The sequence below is a fragment of the Xyrauchen texanus genome, chromosome 4 (genome assembly GCF_025860055.1).
Source record: "Xyrauchen texanus isolate HMW12.3.18 chromosome 4, RBS_HiC_50CHRs, whole genome shotgun sequence".
Classification (NCBI taxonomy): domain Eukaryota; kingdom Metazoa; phylum Chordata; class Actinopteri; order Cypriniformes; family Catostomidae; genus Xyrauchen; species Xyrauchen texanus.
The window spans coordinates 12,717,188-12,733,144 of NC_068279.1; the positions used below are offsets into that span (position 1 = coordinate 12,717,188).

The 15,957-nt window shown below is 37.5% G+C and overlaps 1 protein-coding gene across 3 annotated transcripts in view; it reads right to left on the minus strand.

The window, feature by feature from the left end:
- The window catches only part of wscd2 (WSC domain containing 2), a 77,499-nt gene that overhangs the window by 22,223 nt on the left and 39,319 nt on the right, over nucleotides 1-15,957 (minus strand). For all 3 annotated transcript variants that reach the window (XM_052119735.1, XM_052119725.1, XM_052119715.1), the window contains 3 exons: nucleotides 14,080-14,943; nucleotides 5,318-5,432; nucleotides 2,139-2,323 (listed from right to left, as the gene is read on the minus strand). In XM_052119735.1, coding sequence (XP_051975695.1) covers nucleotides 2,139-2,323; nucleotides 5,318-5,432; nucleotides 14,080-14,482 — 703 coding nt within the window. In that variant the 5' untranslated portion in view covers nucleotides 14,483-14,943. The remainder of the gene's footprint in view (nucleotides 1-2,138; nucleotides 2,324-5,317; nucleotides 5,433-14,079; nucleotides 14,944-15,957) is intronic.

Consider the following 15,957-nt stretch of genomic DNA (forward strand, 5'->3'; position numbering starts at 1 on the left):
AAGGGCCCAACAGTGGCATCTTGTTGGTGCTGGGGCTTGAACCCCCGACCTTCTGGTCAGTAACCCTGAGCCTCAACCGCTGAGCCACCACTGCCCCCTGTGTGTGTGTGTGTGTGTGTGTGTGTGTGTGTGTGTGTGTGTGTGTGTGTGTGTGTGTGTGTGTGTGTGTGTGTGTGTGTGTGTGTGTGTGTGTGTGTGTGTGTGTGTGTGTGTGTGTGTGTGTGTGTGTGTGTGTGTGTGTGTGTGTGTGTGTGTGTGTGTGTGTGTGTGTGTGTGTGTGAGCGTGTATTTATCACTTTGTGGGGACCAAATGTCCCCATAAGGATAGTAAAACCCGAAATTTTTGACCTTGTGGGGACATTTTGTCGGTCCCCATGAGGAAAACAGCTTATAAATCATACTAAATTATGTTTTTTGAAAATGTAAAAATGCAGAAAGTTTTCTGTGAGGGTTAGGTTTAGGGGTAGGGTTAGGTTTAGGGGATAGAATATAAAGTTTGTACAGTATAAAAACCATTATGTCTATGGAAAGTCCCCATAAAACATGGAAACACTACTGTGTGTGTGTGTGTGTGTGTGTGTGTGTGTGTGTGTGTGTGTGTGTGTGTGTGTGTGTGTGTGTGTGTGTGGAAGAAGCATGCATACTTATGTGATCATAGAGTTGCCAAAAAGTGTGTATTTGTACTTTTGTACACTTAAGCCACACTTCAATATCACACTTCACATATCAAATCAAGTGACATCGTCAAAGAAGTGATGCAAAACCTTTTTTCAGAACTAACTTCACTTCACATTCTGTCACTCGCTCGATGTTGTATCGAATGTAGTGACACAAGGGGTCTTTCTTGAGAGCCTCGTGTACCTCTGAACTTTAGAAAAGGCCATTGAGAAATTGGCAGACAGAATTTGCATGTCCCACCCCCGGATATACGGGTATAAAGGGAAGCGGCGTGCATCTGCATGCTATGCAGTCCACGCCCATGGGCGCTTCGACAGCGCTTCTCTATAAAAGAGAGTTTGCCTGTTAATCAGAAGGTCGCTGGTTCGATCCCCACAGCCACCACCATTGTGTCCTTGAGCAAGACACTTAACTCCAGGTTGCTCCGGGGGAATTGTCCCTGTAATAGGGGCTCTGTAAGTCGCTTTAGATAAAAGCGTCTGCTAAATGTATAAATGTAAATGTAAATGTATAAATGCCTCCTAAAAGAGTTTACACAAAAGAGCAATATACAGCAGGTGTTGAACGTCCTTTTCAGGACGTGTCTTTTTAAAGATGTCTTTCCGCCTCTGTGTAGTTCCTGGATGCGGCTGTTTTCTCTCCTCTCCTGATTGTCATAAGCGCTGCCTTGCGTGTCTGTGCTGTGGCACTGAGGCAGCATTTATGAATGGTTTATGTTCTCATTGTGAGAACATAGCCATGGCATCGTTTGCGATCGCGGCTTTCCCTTCTGAGGGAAAGCCACTTCAGCCACCCCCCGTGCCGCGCCTTCTTCCTACGAGATTAAGGCTGGCGCAGCCGGCAATGAAGGCGATTTGGGGAGAGCAACGGGCTTGGTTTCGCCGGGTAAATCCCCACGAAACACCCACCCCCCCCCAGCACGCTCGTTTGCTCGTTCCATCTGGGTCCGATGCAAGACCGGCTCTCTTCAAGGCAGTACGTTTTCTCATTCAGACCCCGCAAGCTGGATAATGATTCTCAATGATTGCGCCGCTGCATCGGAGAGTGTCACAGCGGTGTCTGGTGCTAATGACTTGTCTGGGCTGCCACCTTTGTGTCTGCTCGCCCAGACACAAGGGTCTTTCTTGAGAGCCTCGTGTACCTCTGAACTTGAGAAAAGACCAATGAGAAATTGGCAGACAGAATTTGCATGTCCCGCCCCCAGACATACGGGTATAAAGGGAAGTGGGCGTGCGTCTGTCAGTCAGGTTTTTGCACTGAGGAGCCGAGAATGACAGGTGTCGTTTCTATGGACATTTTGGCTTGCTTGAAAAGTGTACTTGAGCTAATTATCTTTAAAGAACCACTTGGTTTGATATTTTGTTATACAATCCAAAGATATTTAAGTAGCTAAAGTGTTTTAAGGATGCTGTATGTCAGTGTAAGCATCCAGATGCATGTGTGTTTATAAGGGTGCTCACATCGGCGAGCAGACTCCTGACTCAGCTCTAGTCTATATATGGAGAGTCGATTAGGTCCTCCACAGAGGTTCATCTTCTCCCCTTTACACTCCATATTGCAGTCACTCTCTGACACATTGGGTGCCTGGATCTTGTGGCCACAATAGCACTCTGCCCCGAACTCCAGACCAGCATAGAGATACCCCCTGGTGACACACAAATGATTTATTATTAAAAATAATTACAACATAAGGGCTGTGGTCTGCTGGTTAGAACATTTGGTCAGATAACACGACAGAGTTAAATCAGACAGAGAACGTGCAGCCCTGAGATTTGGAGGAGGTGAATTCCAAAGTCTAGGGGCAGCCACACTGAAACACATTGAAGCTAGTCTTTGGACAGCCAAAAAACCAGCATCCGAGGACCTCAGAGAACATACTGGGGAATAAACCTGGAGTATCTCAGCTAGATATTGAGGCATGAGATTAGATTATTTAGAGCTTTTTATGAGAGAATGAGGATCATATACTGTATATGCAGAATGATAGGCAGCCAGAGTAGGTGCAGAAGTATAGGAGTAATGTTTGCAGTGTTATAAGACGGGATGCAGAGTTTTGTACATATTGTAAGTGTTTGAGTGTTTTTGTAGGCAAACCAAAGACAAACCAAAGACTTTCTTTCTTTCTTTTTCTTAACACAAAGCGAGAAATTGTGAAAACATTTTGTGCTCTTTGCTGTCATACAATGGCAGTTTATGGTGACCACCTTCAGAAGGACACAAAATTATAATTCAGATGTCTAATATATTATCACATGAGACTCATGATTGTAATGAAAGTATACAATGAGGTTAGGTGAGAAACAAACCAAAATCTAATGTATTATTTAGTGAAACAGTTGACAGACCATTGCTCTCCTCTGTGCGTTCATCAGACTGCATGACAGCTGCAGTCACGAAGCCCCACTGGCGAAATAGGTTGTTCAAGCAAAAAAATCATTTTGTTTATCTAAAAACATGTTCATCACAGTCATAGAAACAACACAACACAGATGCACAAACACAACACAGATGCACAAAAACCAGAGAACCGAACTTACTAAATATGTCTGATGAGAGTATGTAGTCAGAGAATAGATGCATTTCTATGCCCAGCCTGATTTGTTTGAAACAGAGTACTCAATCAAACTGAGAGAGATAGAGGAAGCGGGAATGTTTCGTCTCCATTCTGAAATGGTGAGTATTTGTGACAGACCTCAGACTGAAGAGATCGATACCTCAGCGAAAACATTCGGTAGGTGTAACATTCTCAGCCAAAATCAAGTAGTTTTTAACCGGCTAGCAAGATGCAGGCTTCAAAAAACTATCATGAGAAGTTTTCAGTGTACGGGCCCAAGGGTGCAATTATGAAAGATAGGCGCTGATGTCTTAATGAAGAGGCAGTCATATGCATATGTATTTGGTCCTCGTGATGTCACAGATTCCACAAATGCCAAACGAGACGTTTCTGCAGCTTGATTTAAATGAATGCTATTTTTCATTTCTGAAACTTACAGTTTGTTTTTATAGTACAATGACCTCTTATATGTCAAAAGATCAAGGAAACTTTGATTCCTCATGTCATAACTCCTTTAAGATTTAATGTAAATCAATGCCTGTAAAACAGTCCAAAGAAAAACACCCTTAAATAAGTCATGACATTTACATTTACATTTATTCGTTTGGCAGACGCTTTTATCCAAAGCGAATTACAAAAGAGACATGACATGCCTTTTTATTATTCTAGGGTTACTATAAGAGGTTCACTTATAATATTAGTAGACTCCACTGACCCCACTTCATCTGTCTTTATACCATGAACCACAATCTAGGACAAAATGATCAAACAATCAACATCCATGTTACAGAATCCATCATTTTAGAATGATCTGGGGCCAGTTATGGCGTCAATTTTGCCAATTTTTTTATAGTAGGGCAGGAAATGGCTATTTTTATTCAGCGCCTGGCATAAGCCAATCCTTGAAAGCTGTCTGGCTTCCACTTCTCCTAATCTCCTCAATAGTTTTTTATGACAGGCCTCTTAAACTTCTGGGTGGATGTAGTGCTGAGAACTGACAGAAGGGCCATTTATGTTTAGACACTCAAATCCTGCCTCTGTCCTCAAATCTGTTTCACTCTCTCCACCCTCTACCTCCCTTTCCCTCTTACTATCACTCTTCCAAGACAGATTAATGTGATTGAGTGCATCTGTGTTAATGCGCTGTGTTAAGACACAATAGAAAACAGGCAGGGTTTAGGAACTGAGGCAAAGAGGAAGGAACCTCTATTTTAGAATGACTATTTTTATCATGGTTTTTTTAACATTTTTAAACATAATTGCTGTTGAATGCACTGTAAAACGTTTTTCCTCATTATATTTTAACAACACCATTGTTTTCATTCATTTGACTTATTTTCAGATTTGTACGTTTCTTATTGATTTTCTTTGCCGTAGGTAAATTTAAAGTGGTCAAAAAAGTGCAAACTTAACACTGTAAGTTGACTTTGATTTTACTTAAAAAGGGATAGTTCACCCAAAAAAATATATAAATAAATATATAATAATAATAAATTACTCACCTTCATGTTGTTCCAAAACCCCAATGGCTTATTTCTTCTTCTTTTTTTTTTTTTTTAAATAAAAGTAAATGGTGACTGAGACTGTCATTCTGTCTAACATCTCTTTTTGTGTTCTATGGAAGAAAGACTAGTCATTCGGATATGGAGAACATTAGGGTGAGTAAATGATGACAGATTTTTTTTTTTATATTAAGGTAAACTATCCCTTTAAAACTGAAATACAGTGTTTTAGTTTAAAATTTTTGTGGGTTGATTTAATTTTTTTAAGAGCACATCTAAAACTCGTAGGAGTGATTGTTTAAGCAAAAATCCTTTAAAAATTTTACATAATATCAGAGAAAACAGCAAATCTATATTTCCAGTCTCAGCTAATTAGGGGTCAAAGCAACTAGTATAACACAGGGAATTAGATTACCATAGCAAATGTTAAATTAGACATGTTTAACCGTTTGGGGGCGTTAACTAAGCATGAGAGCAAACACATGTGTGTAGCTCATTGTGAGCATCTGTGCATGATATCATGAGTTTAAGTGGGTATGTTTGTGTGCGTTCATGCACACTGAGATTAAAAGTTTCAACAGACCTTTCAGCGCAGTTGTCCTGGCAACGGAAGACAGTCATTTTTTTGTAGTCAAAGAAGGACACTCCTCTAAGAGCCCTCTTCTGTGTGTCATCAACATAGCAGCCGATGTACTTTGCTAAATAAAGAGACAAATGCAGAGAGACAATGTCATTTCTAGTGCAGGGAATTTAAAAAGATACAAATATCTCATTTGAATCCTGTTAATAATTAAATCCTAATTAAATCACGAGATTTTTTTTTTTTTTTTTTTAATTAAATCACGAAATGTTTCTAAAATAACCATCAGTGTGACGCACTGGCAAGTTTAGTAATTGTAATTTGTAAACACAGCACCTTCTAATGGCCAAAAAGTGAAATCACAGCTGGATCTGCTTGGCTTTGCACAGACTAAGGGGATTTTGAATATACCTACATATCTTAAACATGCAAATTATCAGATTAATCAAGGTATTACATTTATCATAAAGTATTCTTATGACTGAAAGACTTTTACAGACAAAACCAATAATAAGATCACGTAATTATAAAAAGCTTAACAAGTCCTCTGACAGGCATGTTAACGATTCAAAACAAGATATTCTGAAATGGCAGAGTCTAATATGGACTCTTCCCTCATTTTCAAAAAAAAATGGTGTTTTCAGTAGTACACTAACAATGGAAGTCTATGGGACAAGGCAAAGGATTTAAAGGCTTAAATGTGCAGCTCATATTTTGTTAAACAGCTTTTATTGATACTTCCATAAAAAAAAGTATGTTTTTTGAGATGTAAAGTTGTTTTATGGTGGCTATACTTCTGAAACATTATCCCAGAGCAATGATTTGTCCCATAGACTTTCATTTTAAGTGCATTAATTACACAATTTTGATTGTTTTTGCAAACTAAGGGATAAGTCTAAATTTTAAGTCTAAGTTTAAACTGACACGCTGTTGACACAGCTTTAATTGCAATGAACCTGGAACATCCCTTTAAAAATGTACTTAAGTAAATAGAGCAAGTGCTAAGTGCTAAGTGTCAGGGTTTAGTAACTCATATATCATGACTAACATTACTATAGAGAAAAATATTTGCAATTGCAGTTGAGAGACATAAAATAAGAGATTATAAAACCTACAATCTGCATATTCAAATCTGCAATCTTATTCTGGGTCTTATTCTTAATCTTTATCCTCTAAAACTTTTACTGTCTGATGCACCATCATCTGCTCTATCCATCTTATCTTTTGTGACAAAGACAAGCAAACACACAAACTAAAATAACCAAAATGGCCTGTTGTATAACATCTGTAATCTAATATCTCCCCATTAGGATTTAATGTTTTTTCTAATAGTTTAGACGAACAGGGAAAGGGTGAAGGGTGGGGTTAATGTGTCACATACAATACACACACTAAACAGTATTGTAATTGCAATTGACTAAAAAGCAGTAAGCAGGATCGCAAGCTGTGGTCTGATTGTATTGGCAGGCACAGAGGGCAAGCTTAGTAATCTGCTTTATCTACAAGTCAAGCTCAATTCACTCAACACTATTGCATTCTCTGAAACAGCTAAGTGCTAGGATGAAAATCTAACTCACAGCATGACCAGAGATAATGATGCTCTGCTGTACTTACATGGTGAGGTATCTGTGTAAGCAATTTGTGCTGGATTTATGAAAGATAATGAAGAGGTTCACGTGACAGGTTCACATTTGATAAATTGTATTTAAATATATTAAAATGCAATCAGTGACTAATACTGGAGAGCCTGTTCTAAACTCTCCGTTACTGCTTATAAAACCTGGAACTGTAGTGTGTCAAGCTTTAAATCTGTTTTTAATAATAATAATAATAATAATAAAATGAAAGGATAATTTATGTATTTTCTATTGTACTTCTGTTGTTTCCTTAATTTTTTGTTAATTTAACATTTAATTTATTTGTAAAACACTTTGATCCACCAAAGGTACTTTATAAATTGATATTTTTATATTTATATTATTATTATTAATAATACAAATAATAAGACAAATAATATGATGAAAGCATCATTTAGGCATTTTCCTGTTGTTGTGATTCTACAGTTTTTTCATTAATTGTTTGTTTATTCAACTTTTTATTTAATGTAAAACTCTCTGAGCCACCAGTATGAAATATACTTTAATTGTTATTAGTCATAATAGTAACAACAACAACAACAACAATAACAATAATAACATGAAAGCATCTTTTAGGCATTTGTCCGATGTTGTGCTTCTGTTGATTCATTATTTGATTGTTTGTTTACATTTTAATTGTAATTTAATTGTAAACACTTTGAGCTACCAGGTAGTGCTTTATAAATGAAGATTAGTGTTACCATTGTTGTTAATAATAATAATAATAATAATACAAATAATAGTATTATGAAAGCATCCTTTAATCACACTGACAAAAAAGTATCATGGTAGTACCATTATATTATTATGAAAACCCTATATTAAAGTGCCATATATGATATACATATGTACCATGATATTGCTATCTAATACCACCACAGTCATTTTTGTAAAGGCATGACCAGCGTGAGAATGAGAGTGTCCAGAAGGAGGCAGAGTGGAGACATGCAAATTAATAAATAAAGCTGAAGAAAATATGTTGACCTTTCAAACTTTACCCATGTTTTAAAAAGACACCCTAGTAGATTCACACTCTCTCTGTCTTGATCTCTCTTTTTCAGTGTGCAGGATAGTATGTTTGTGTTTCTGCCAGCATTAGAATTCAGAGTATCACAAGGAGACAGAATAATTATTTATCATTTGTCTGAAAGAGTAGTTCACCCCCAAATGAAGATTTTGTTATAATTTACTCTTATGTTGTTTCAAATAGAACACAAAAGTAGATGTTAGAATGACAGCCTCAGTCATCTTTCGCATTCATTGTATGAAGAAAAAAAGGCAATAAAAGTGAATGGAGACTGAGGCTGTCATTCTGCCTAACACCTCCGTGTGTGTTCCACGGAATATAGTCATACAGGTTTGGAATCACATGAAGGGGAGTAGCCTAAATGATAATTGAATTTTCATTTTTGGGTGAACTATCTCTTCAAGCATGATTTTGATGTATAGTGTACAGGGATAGTACAGGATACAGTGATTTGACTCATCTGTCACAGTCTTTCACAATGTATTCTCTCTCCAAAACACCATAAAAGCTATTTTAACTGAGAGAGAGTGCCAGAGTTTTGCATTTCCACCTCTGGAACTTATTTTCATGCTATCTGGTGTTGTCGACCTTGCAGATATTTTAGATTACAGAGAAGGGTGTATCCGGGCTGAGCTTGTCTTTCTGCCCTTGACTTTCTTGAGATTAAATGCATGCCTTTGCAGAAATAGTGAAGATAAAATCTCCACAATTCTTATTCAGCATTTTCAGAGGATTATAGAGAAAGTCATGGCACATATGATTATCATGAAGTGTTTTGCTAGGGGCACATAGTGTTACTGAGGACCATCTGTTTAAAATCCTTTAACCTCACTATGGATAACTGTAATGACCGAAGACTTACACAATCCACTAATTGGCTAACTGACTAATTGGAGGGCATTATTGATGTGTGCATTCTGTATCCAGTCCATCGTACACAAAGTGTACATTTTCAAGAGCTCATATTTCTATCAAGTTGTTTCCAATTGTGTCTTAAAGTTCACTAAGTAATTTGCTCTTTCATTGCTTTGAAATGCAGTCTCTTAAGTTAAAGAATATACTGTAGTGAAGAATAAAAACTATATAATAAATTCTATTCTAAGTTAAGACTTAAAGAAATATTTAAACCAAATATTAAAATGAAGTCATCATTTACTCACCCTCATGTTGTTCAAAACCCGTATGACTTTCTTTTGTGGAACATTAAAATGAGAAATTTTGAATAATGTTAAATGTTGAATAATCGTTCTTTCTGAAGTGTCTTATCTTGTCTTACATAAAAGTGAGTCATTCAGGTCATAAGAAAAAGCCAAACAGATTTGGAACAATATGAGGGTAAATAAATGATGACAGAACATTTTTGGGTGAACTTTGACTTTAAGAGTGTAAAAGCAGCTGGGGCAAATGCACAGACAATGAATTAGTGATGATATTTTCTGCCCTGGACCAGATTGTTCATTCTACGGTCATTCTATTGAGAATGTCTAATATGACAAAATCCAAACCGTTAATAATTCATAAAATATGTGCATTCGCAAATAGATAACAGCATTAAAATGCAAAAATGATGCATACACATATATTAAATACTGCCATAGTTCAGCTTTATCATCTCTCAAGCCACAAGTCCTTCAGAAAACACTCTCAAACACTTTCCTAAAGCTTAAACCATGTCTGTATGTGATGAGTCGACTGACCACTTATAGGCTGAATCTTTCTTTTCTAATGTTGAAGAGCCAGTCAAGCTTGTTCCAATCATGTCTTTCTATATCATAACCAGTGATTCTTTAAACATACTAAGTTAAGACTCTCTGATCTCCAATGAGTGTCAAAAGTTTCTGTCATGAAAAGGAGAACTGCGATTTGTGGTTTGCGTCATGACTGAAGTGAAATATTAATCATGTCTTTTTTTAACACATAAATCCATCCATCACATGTCCTAGAATGTGTAAGGTATTCAGTTAGGTGAGGAAAACCTACTGTGTATACCCTGCCAAAAAGACCAGACCATTGCAAGTCATCAGTATATTTGTGTTTTGATGCTAGTCCCCAGCATTGGATGTTGGTGTCCTGACATTAACCTGTAAAACTTCCTTATCTTCAGAAAGACATGCATGGCTTACCAACCAGTTTAAGTTTTGCTGTAGATTTGTTTCTTTGTAACACAAAAGGAGATGATAGAAGGGGTGGAAATCATAATGAATTTAGTGATTCTAGTTCATGATTTCTGGTTCCGCTTAATGATTCCAGTTCCTTAAAGGTAACTTTTTGCTTGTCATCTTGGACTTACAGTGACACCTAGTGGTGTGGATGTAGCATAATTCAAAATCAATAGTTTTCAGTTTCAGATGCAATTGTAGAAATTCACTATTCACAGTCAACCATGATTCATTTAATCCAAGAGTCAAAGTGTCCAATAACAAGATGGTTACTGAGATTAAGCAAGTAGTATTCAGCTGGTCATGTGATTATAAAATGGCAGCATGAGGGCGCCCCTGCGCCATGTAGAATAAAATAGCTTTTAGAAGTTTACTGATATGTCTAGAGTCCTCATTAGTGATGTCTATTTTGTGAAGGAATCATTCTTCTGAACCGGTTCTTTTTAGTGAAGCAGTTGAACCAGTTTACCAAATTGGACTGAATCGTTTGAAACAGTTTGTGTCTTGAGTCAACACTGATCCACAAGTTCTCTGTCTTAAACTGTTTCTCGGACGTGCATGACACTCCGACTCTAAATGAGCCAATAACCGGGAGTAATATGATCCTATCTCTTCTTTGCAATGAACCACTCAAACTAGTTCACAAATCAGACTGAATGCTCCACTCATAACAGTTCTTAAGTCAACAGTACACTGAACTGAGAATCGCCTCTTTCGGAGGTGTCCAACATACTGAGAAATGATGAGCTGCTGACATTGAGCATGTGTTTGATTAAGGGGCGAAATGTATGTTTCAGGTGTATTTTGCTGAAAAGCAGAAAGTGTAAGAAATAAAACATATTTATGAAATATGTTTATGACATACGTTTTATAGTAGTATGATGATGATCCAGACGCAACAGTTCTCGAGTCAACAGAGCACTCACTGATCCGGGGACAGCACAGCAGCTCTCGAGTCAACAGTACAATGAGTCACTCATAACAGTTCTCAAGTCAACAGTTCACTGAACTGAGAATAGCCTCTTTCAGACATAATACTGAAAACTGATGATCAGTGAGCTCCTGATGAGCACTCGTGAACTGACGACTTGGACGAGGGGGCGAAACGTTTCAATCGAGAGATGTAAATTAATTTTACTATTGAGGATTGTGCATGCAGATTATATTTGAAGTTATTATGAGCTGGTCTGGATCATGGTTTCTGGAAAGAAGGGTGAGTGGATTAAGACTAGTTTAATCACTTTATATGCTTAAGACATGTAGAACATCCAAGTTTGTATATCAGTGTCAGTATTGGGTGCTTTAGGTGCAAACTTTAATGTAGGATTGTAGAGTGGAGGGGGGCGGGGCCGGCGTGGAATAACGCACGCCCGGTCCCTAATCAGCCTGATGGGGCGCGAGGGATAATAGCAGCCAGTGACGACAGTTCGAGAGAGAGAGAATTACGGGCAGCTGCCCTGTATGTGTTTGTGCGTGTCTTTTTATTTAATTAAATATTATTTATATTGTTAAGCCGGTTCTAGCCTCCTCCTTTCCTTTAAACCCCTTACAAGTATATATTGTAAGATCACTGAATGAAACACTGATGTCAATAATCATACTTATTATTATAACTTAATTAAATCAAATGTAATAATCTGCAATATGCTCTTATATATGACTTTAATATATTTAAGAGTGTATTCTATGACGCCGGCATGTAAGTATTATGTACAGTGACGTAATTATGTGATGACGTAAATGAACTGATGAATCTTTTTTTTTTTTTACAAGTTCATTGAAATGAACCATCCAAAAGACCAGGTTCAAGGAAAAGAATCTCACTACTCCTCGTCTCATGTGAGTGGTCATTATTTTATACATATGTTTAAAAAAAAAAATACTAAAATTACTGAGAGCACCTTTAACTTTTTTATTTACAATTCTTACTTTTGTTAATTTTGAACTGGACATGACAGAATTAATAACTTCCAGGTCAGAGTCATTAATTCAGTAACTGCTCCATCTAAAGTGTTTTTGATTCACTAAATAGAACTGGCTTATTAGAGTCCTTCATTCAGGAACTACATTACACTGGTGGCGTTGTGTGTGTCACGTTGTAGATTCCTTCAGCAATCTGAACACTGGTCGTGCTGTGTATATCATGCCATAGATAAAAAGAATGGCTCAGAAGAGTCATTTGTTCTGAATTTGTTACACTGATACCACTCTATGTTTTGCTCTTTAGATTCAAAAGAACCGGCCCATAATAGTAATTCGTTCAGGATTCGGATTACACTGGTCGCACTGTGTGTTTGACACTATCGATTCAAAACAACCGGCTCATAAGAGTCATTCGATCAGGAATCTGACTACACTGATTGTGTTATGTGTTTCACACTGTAGACTTAAAAAAAATGGCTCATAAGATACATTTGTTCACAAACCACATTACACTGGCTGCACTGTATTTCATGCTGTAGATTCAAAAGAACCAGCTCTTAAAAGTCACTTGTTCAGGAATCGTGCTACACTGGTCATGTTGTGTGGTTTACATATAACAAACAGTTTTAAAAGAACCGGCTCCAAAGAGTTATCCATTCAGAAATCTGACATTACTGGCTGTGAGGTGTGTTTCATGCTTGGATTCAAGAGAACCGGCTCATAAGAGACATTCATTTGGGAATCGGATTACACTGGTTGCGCTGTGTGTTTTAACGGTATAGATTCAAACAATCGGCTATTAAAAGTCACTTGTTCAGAAATTGTGCTACACTGGTCACGCTATGTTTAAACACTGACCCTTAACACTTACTTAGTTTAATAATTATAAACCATGACTTGCACTATACACAAGTAATATTTGCATTATATTTATGATGTTAGCCAAAGGGGAACTGGCCCCCACAGTGAGTCTGGTTTCTCCCAAGGTTATTTTTCTCCATTAACCAACATCTATGGAGTTTTGTGGTCCTTGCCACAGTCACTTTCAGCTTGCTCACTGGGGATATAAATACAAGTAGTATTTATTTACTTATTTTTAAACATAATTCACAATCGTATTTTATCGAATTACACAATGATGACTCTTAAGACATTATAGACATTACAGTTTTATCTTCTGTTAATGCCTGAACTTTTATAAAGCTGCTTTGAAACTATGTGTGTTGTGAAAGGCGCAATATACAAATAAAAATTACTTGACTTGACAATGTCATATACCCATTAGACTCAAAATAACCACTCAAAAGAGTTATCTGTTCAGAAATCTGACCCTAATGGCTCCAAGGTTTGTTTTGTGCTATAGATTCAAAAGAACCGGCATTCAGGAATAGGATTTCACTGGTCGCACTGTGTGTTTCACAGTATATATTCAGTAGCGGGGCAGTACTACTGCTGAATAGCTAAGCAGGAAACACTGCATATTTTAGTACAGTGTTCCTTCATCGGCAGAAAAATATAAGTTCAAGAAATGTTAATGGAATTGAAAGTCATGAAAATATGGTTAAAAATGAAGCCAGTTCATGGTTTCCACCACTAGATGCTAGGCAGAATGTTAGCATTACGACCATTTCATAAGATGCAATGAATGTGAATGGTAACTGAGGCTAACATTCTGCAAATCATCTCCTTTTGTGAAGATATTTGCTACTGTATGTTGTTTCAAAAGCTTACCAGCACTAAACCATCACACAATATAATATAATTACCAGCTTGGACCAGCATAGGTTTTATCATGCATGTCTAAGTTGATACCAAAAGTCTGGCCCAACAGGAACTGTAACAGGTTTGCCCAGTAGTCTTGCTCTACATTTTCACCAAGATACTGTTTTGTTGAGCATTGTAACTATCTAAAATTATGGCTATAACTATTACATCAATTTGGTTAGAAATCAAAAAGCTAAACCTGAGCAGACACTCTTAACAGCAGTTGCCTTGGTGCCATGGTGGATAAGTTCCTACCTCTCCCATCGTCTATATCTTTGGTGGTTCTTCCTTTGGCTCCATGGCTCCAGCTGTTGGTATGATCTCCTCCTCTGCCTGCCCACTCCGGTGCATCCTTTGCCCCATTTTCCTTCATCCACGGTGGTCCAAATCTCCGGGGGGCTCTCCGTGTCTCTTTAAACACTCTTCCTATGAGTCCCAAACCTTCAGAGGTAGAGCTTCCACCACCTGTGCTAACCCCACCTTCAGATATAAGTGGGTCACGGCCACTCCCAGAACTGGCAGTGGTGGAGGTATCACTGGACAAGCCAGAGTGGAGGAAAACAAGGCTGCCAGCGGTGAGGTAGAGGAAGATGAAGGAGAAAAAGCGCACCGGTTTACGCCGGAAATAGCGATGGATCTTTAACAGAGGTCTGGCCATGACGGGCTCTTGAGCCACAAGCACTGGCCTTCGATGTTACACAGAAACATATAAAATGAGAGTCAACAACTTCCCAAAAACGTTCCTTGAACCTTGTCAGATTTCCTATCCTGGAAACAGTAGTTAAACAGTTTGATTTAAAGTTGATAGTGAACACCTTAAAATCGATGTCTTGAAGACACTTTTAGAAGCACTCTACAGGAATGCATCCATGTGTCCAGTATCCATTGTCTTGCTACATCCCCAAAGAGGTAGCATTAGAGGAAAACAGTGCCACTGTAGAGGCCATGTTGTGAAAGACGAGTGGCAGTAAGGACTGAAAGATGATATTGCTGTGGCGACACTTTCACTCCTGTTATCGGACTCGTGCTCTCTCTCTCTCTCGAGGCTTTGTTTCCCACTGAGCTGTCTGTCAATCAAACTCCCGCTGATTCACTCCTGACTCAGCCCCTACTCCCAGCCTAAAGAACACAAAATGATAATGAATAAGTACTAAATACTGGTGACTTTTACTTTTACTGACTAAATAATTATTGGTTCTTTAATATCAGGTCTGCTGAAACATGTCACCATAAATGTGAGTTTCTAAAGAACAGTGTCCAACAAATGTCATTACATCAAACGTTGAATTTATTCAAGGTATTGTTTGCATACATTTCTTTCTATCTAACAGCATTCATTCTCAAGTGAGAAAAACATAGCATTTTCAGCTTCACAGTTAGACATAGTCCAAAAAAATATTTTTTTTTTTAAATTGAAACCATTTTGATGGTTGGAAAACTAATTTGCAGAAATATAATGTCAGAAATAATATGTATACACATATTAATTATTATTTTAATATTATTATAAATACATATTAAACATATTATGTTTGCAGTTGTTGTTGTTGTTGTGATGATTTAGTTAATAATGTGTCAAAAAGCAGAAACGCAATAATTAAAAATGAGTTCTGTGTATGGTTTATTGGACACTTACATCAGAACATAAGAATAATCAGTGTTGTGTGAGGATACAATTCAACTACACAATGCCACAGCTTTACTTATGAATACACAAATCATCAAACAAAATGACACTCTATTGAGTGCTCAGAAAGCAGAAATGTGCCAGCAAGGGCCTCTATGCATTTACATAACAGATACACTGAAAAAGAAAGATACTCTTTACTTTGAAATTATCCAAAAGATTCTAGGTTTGAGGACAGTGTTGGTCTACATCTCTGGATGACACTGCTACTATATATTCTGAAGTAGATTTTGACGTTTGCTGAATAAAAAAAAGTGTTGCTTGCCAATGCAAACCTCCCTGCAAGGGCATTCTGTGTGTTTGCCAGGGTATTGCTATGTGGTTGCTAAGGTGTTCTGAATGGTTTTTATTTGTCTGTTGCGATACGGTTGCTAGAGAGGTTGCTTACTGACCCAAGTCAAAATAGTCCATCCCCAAGTCTCTATGATATTCTGATACCTAGATAA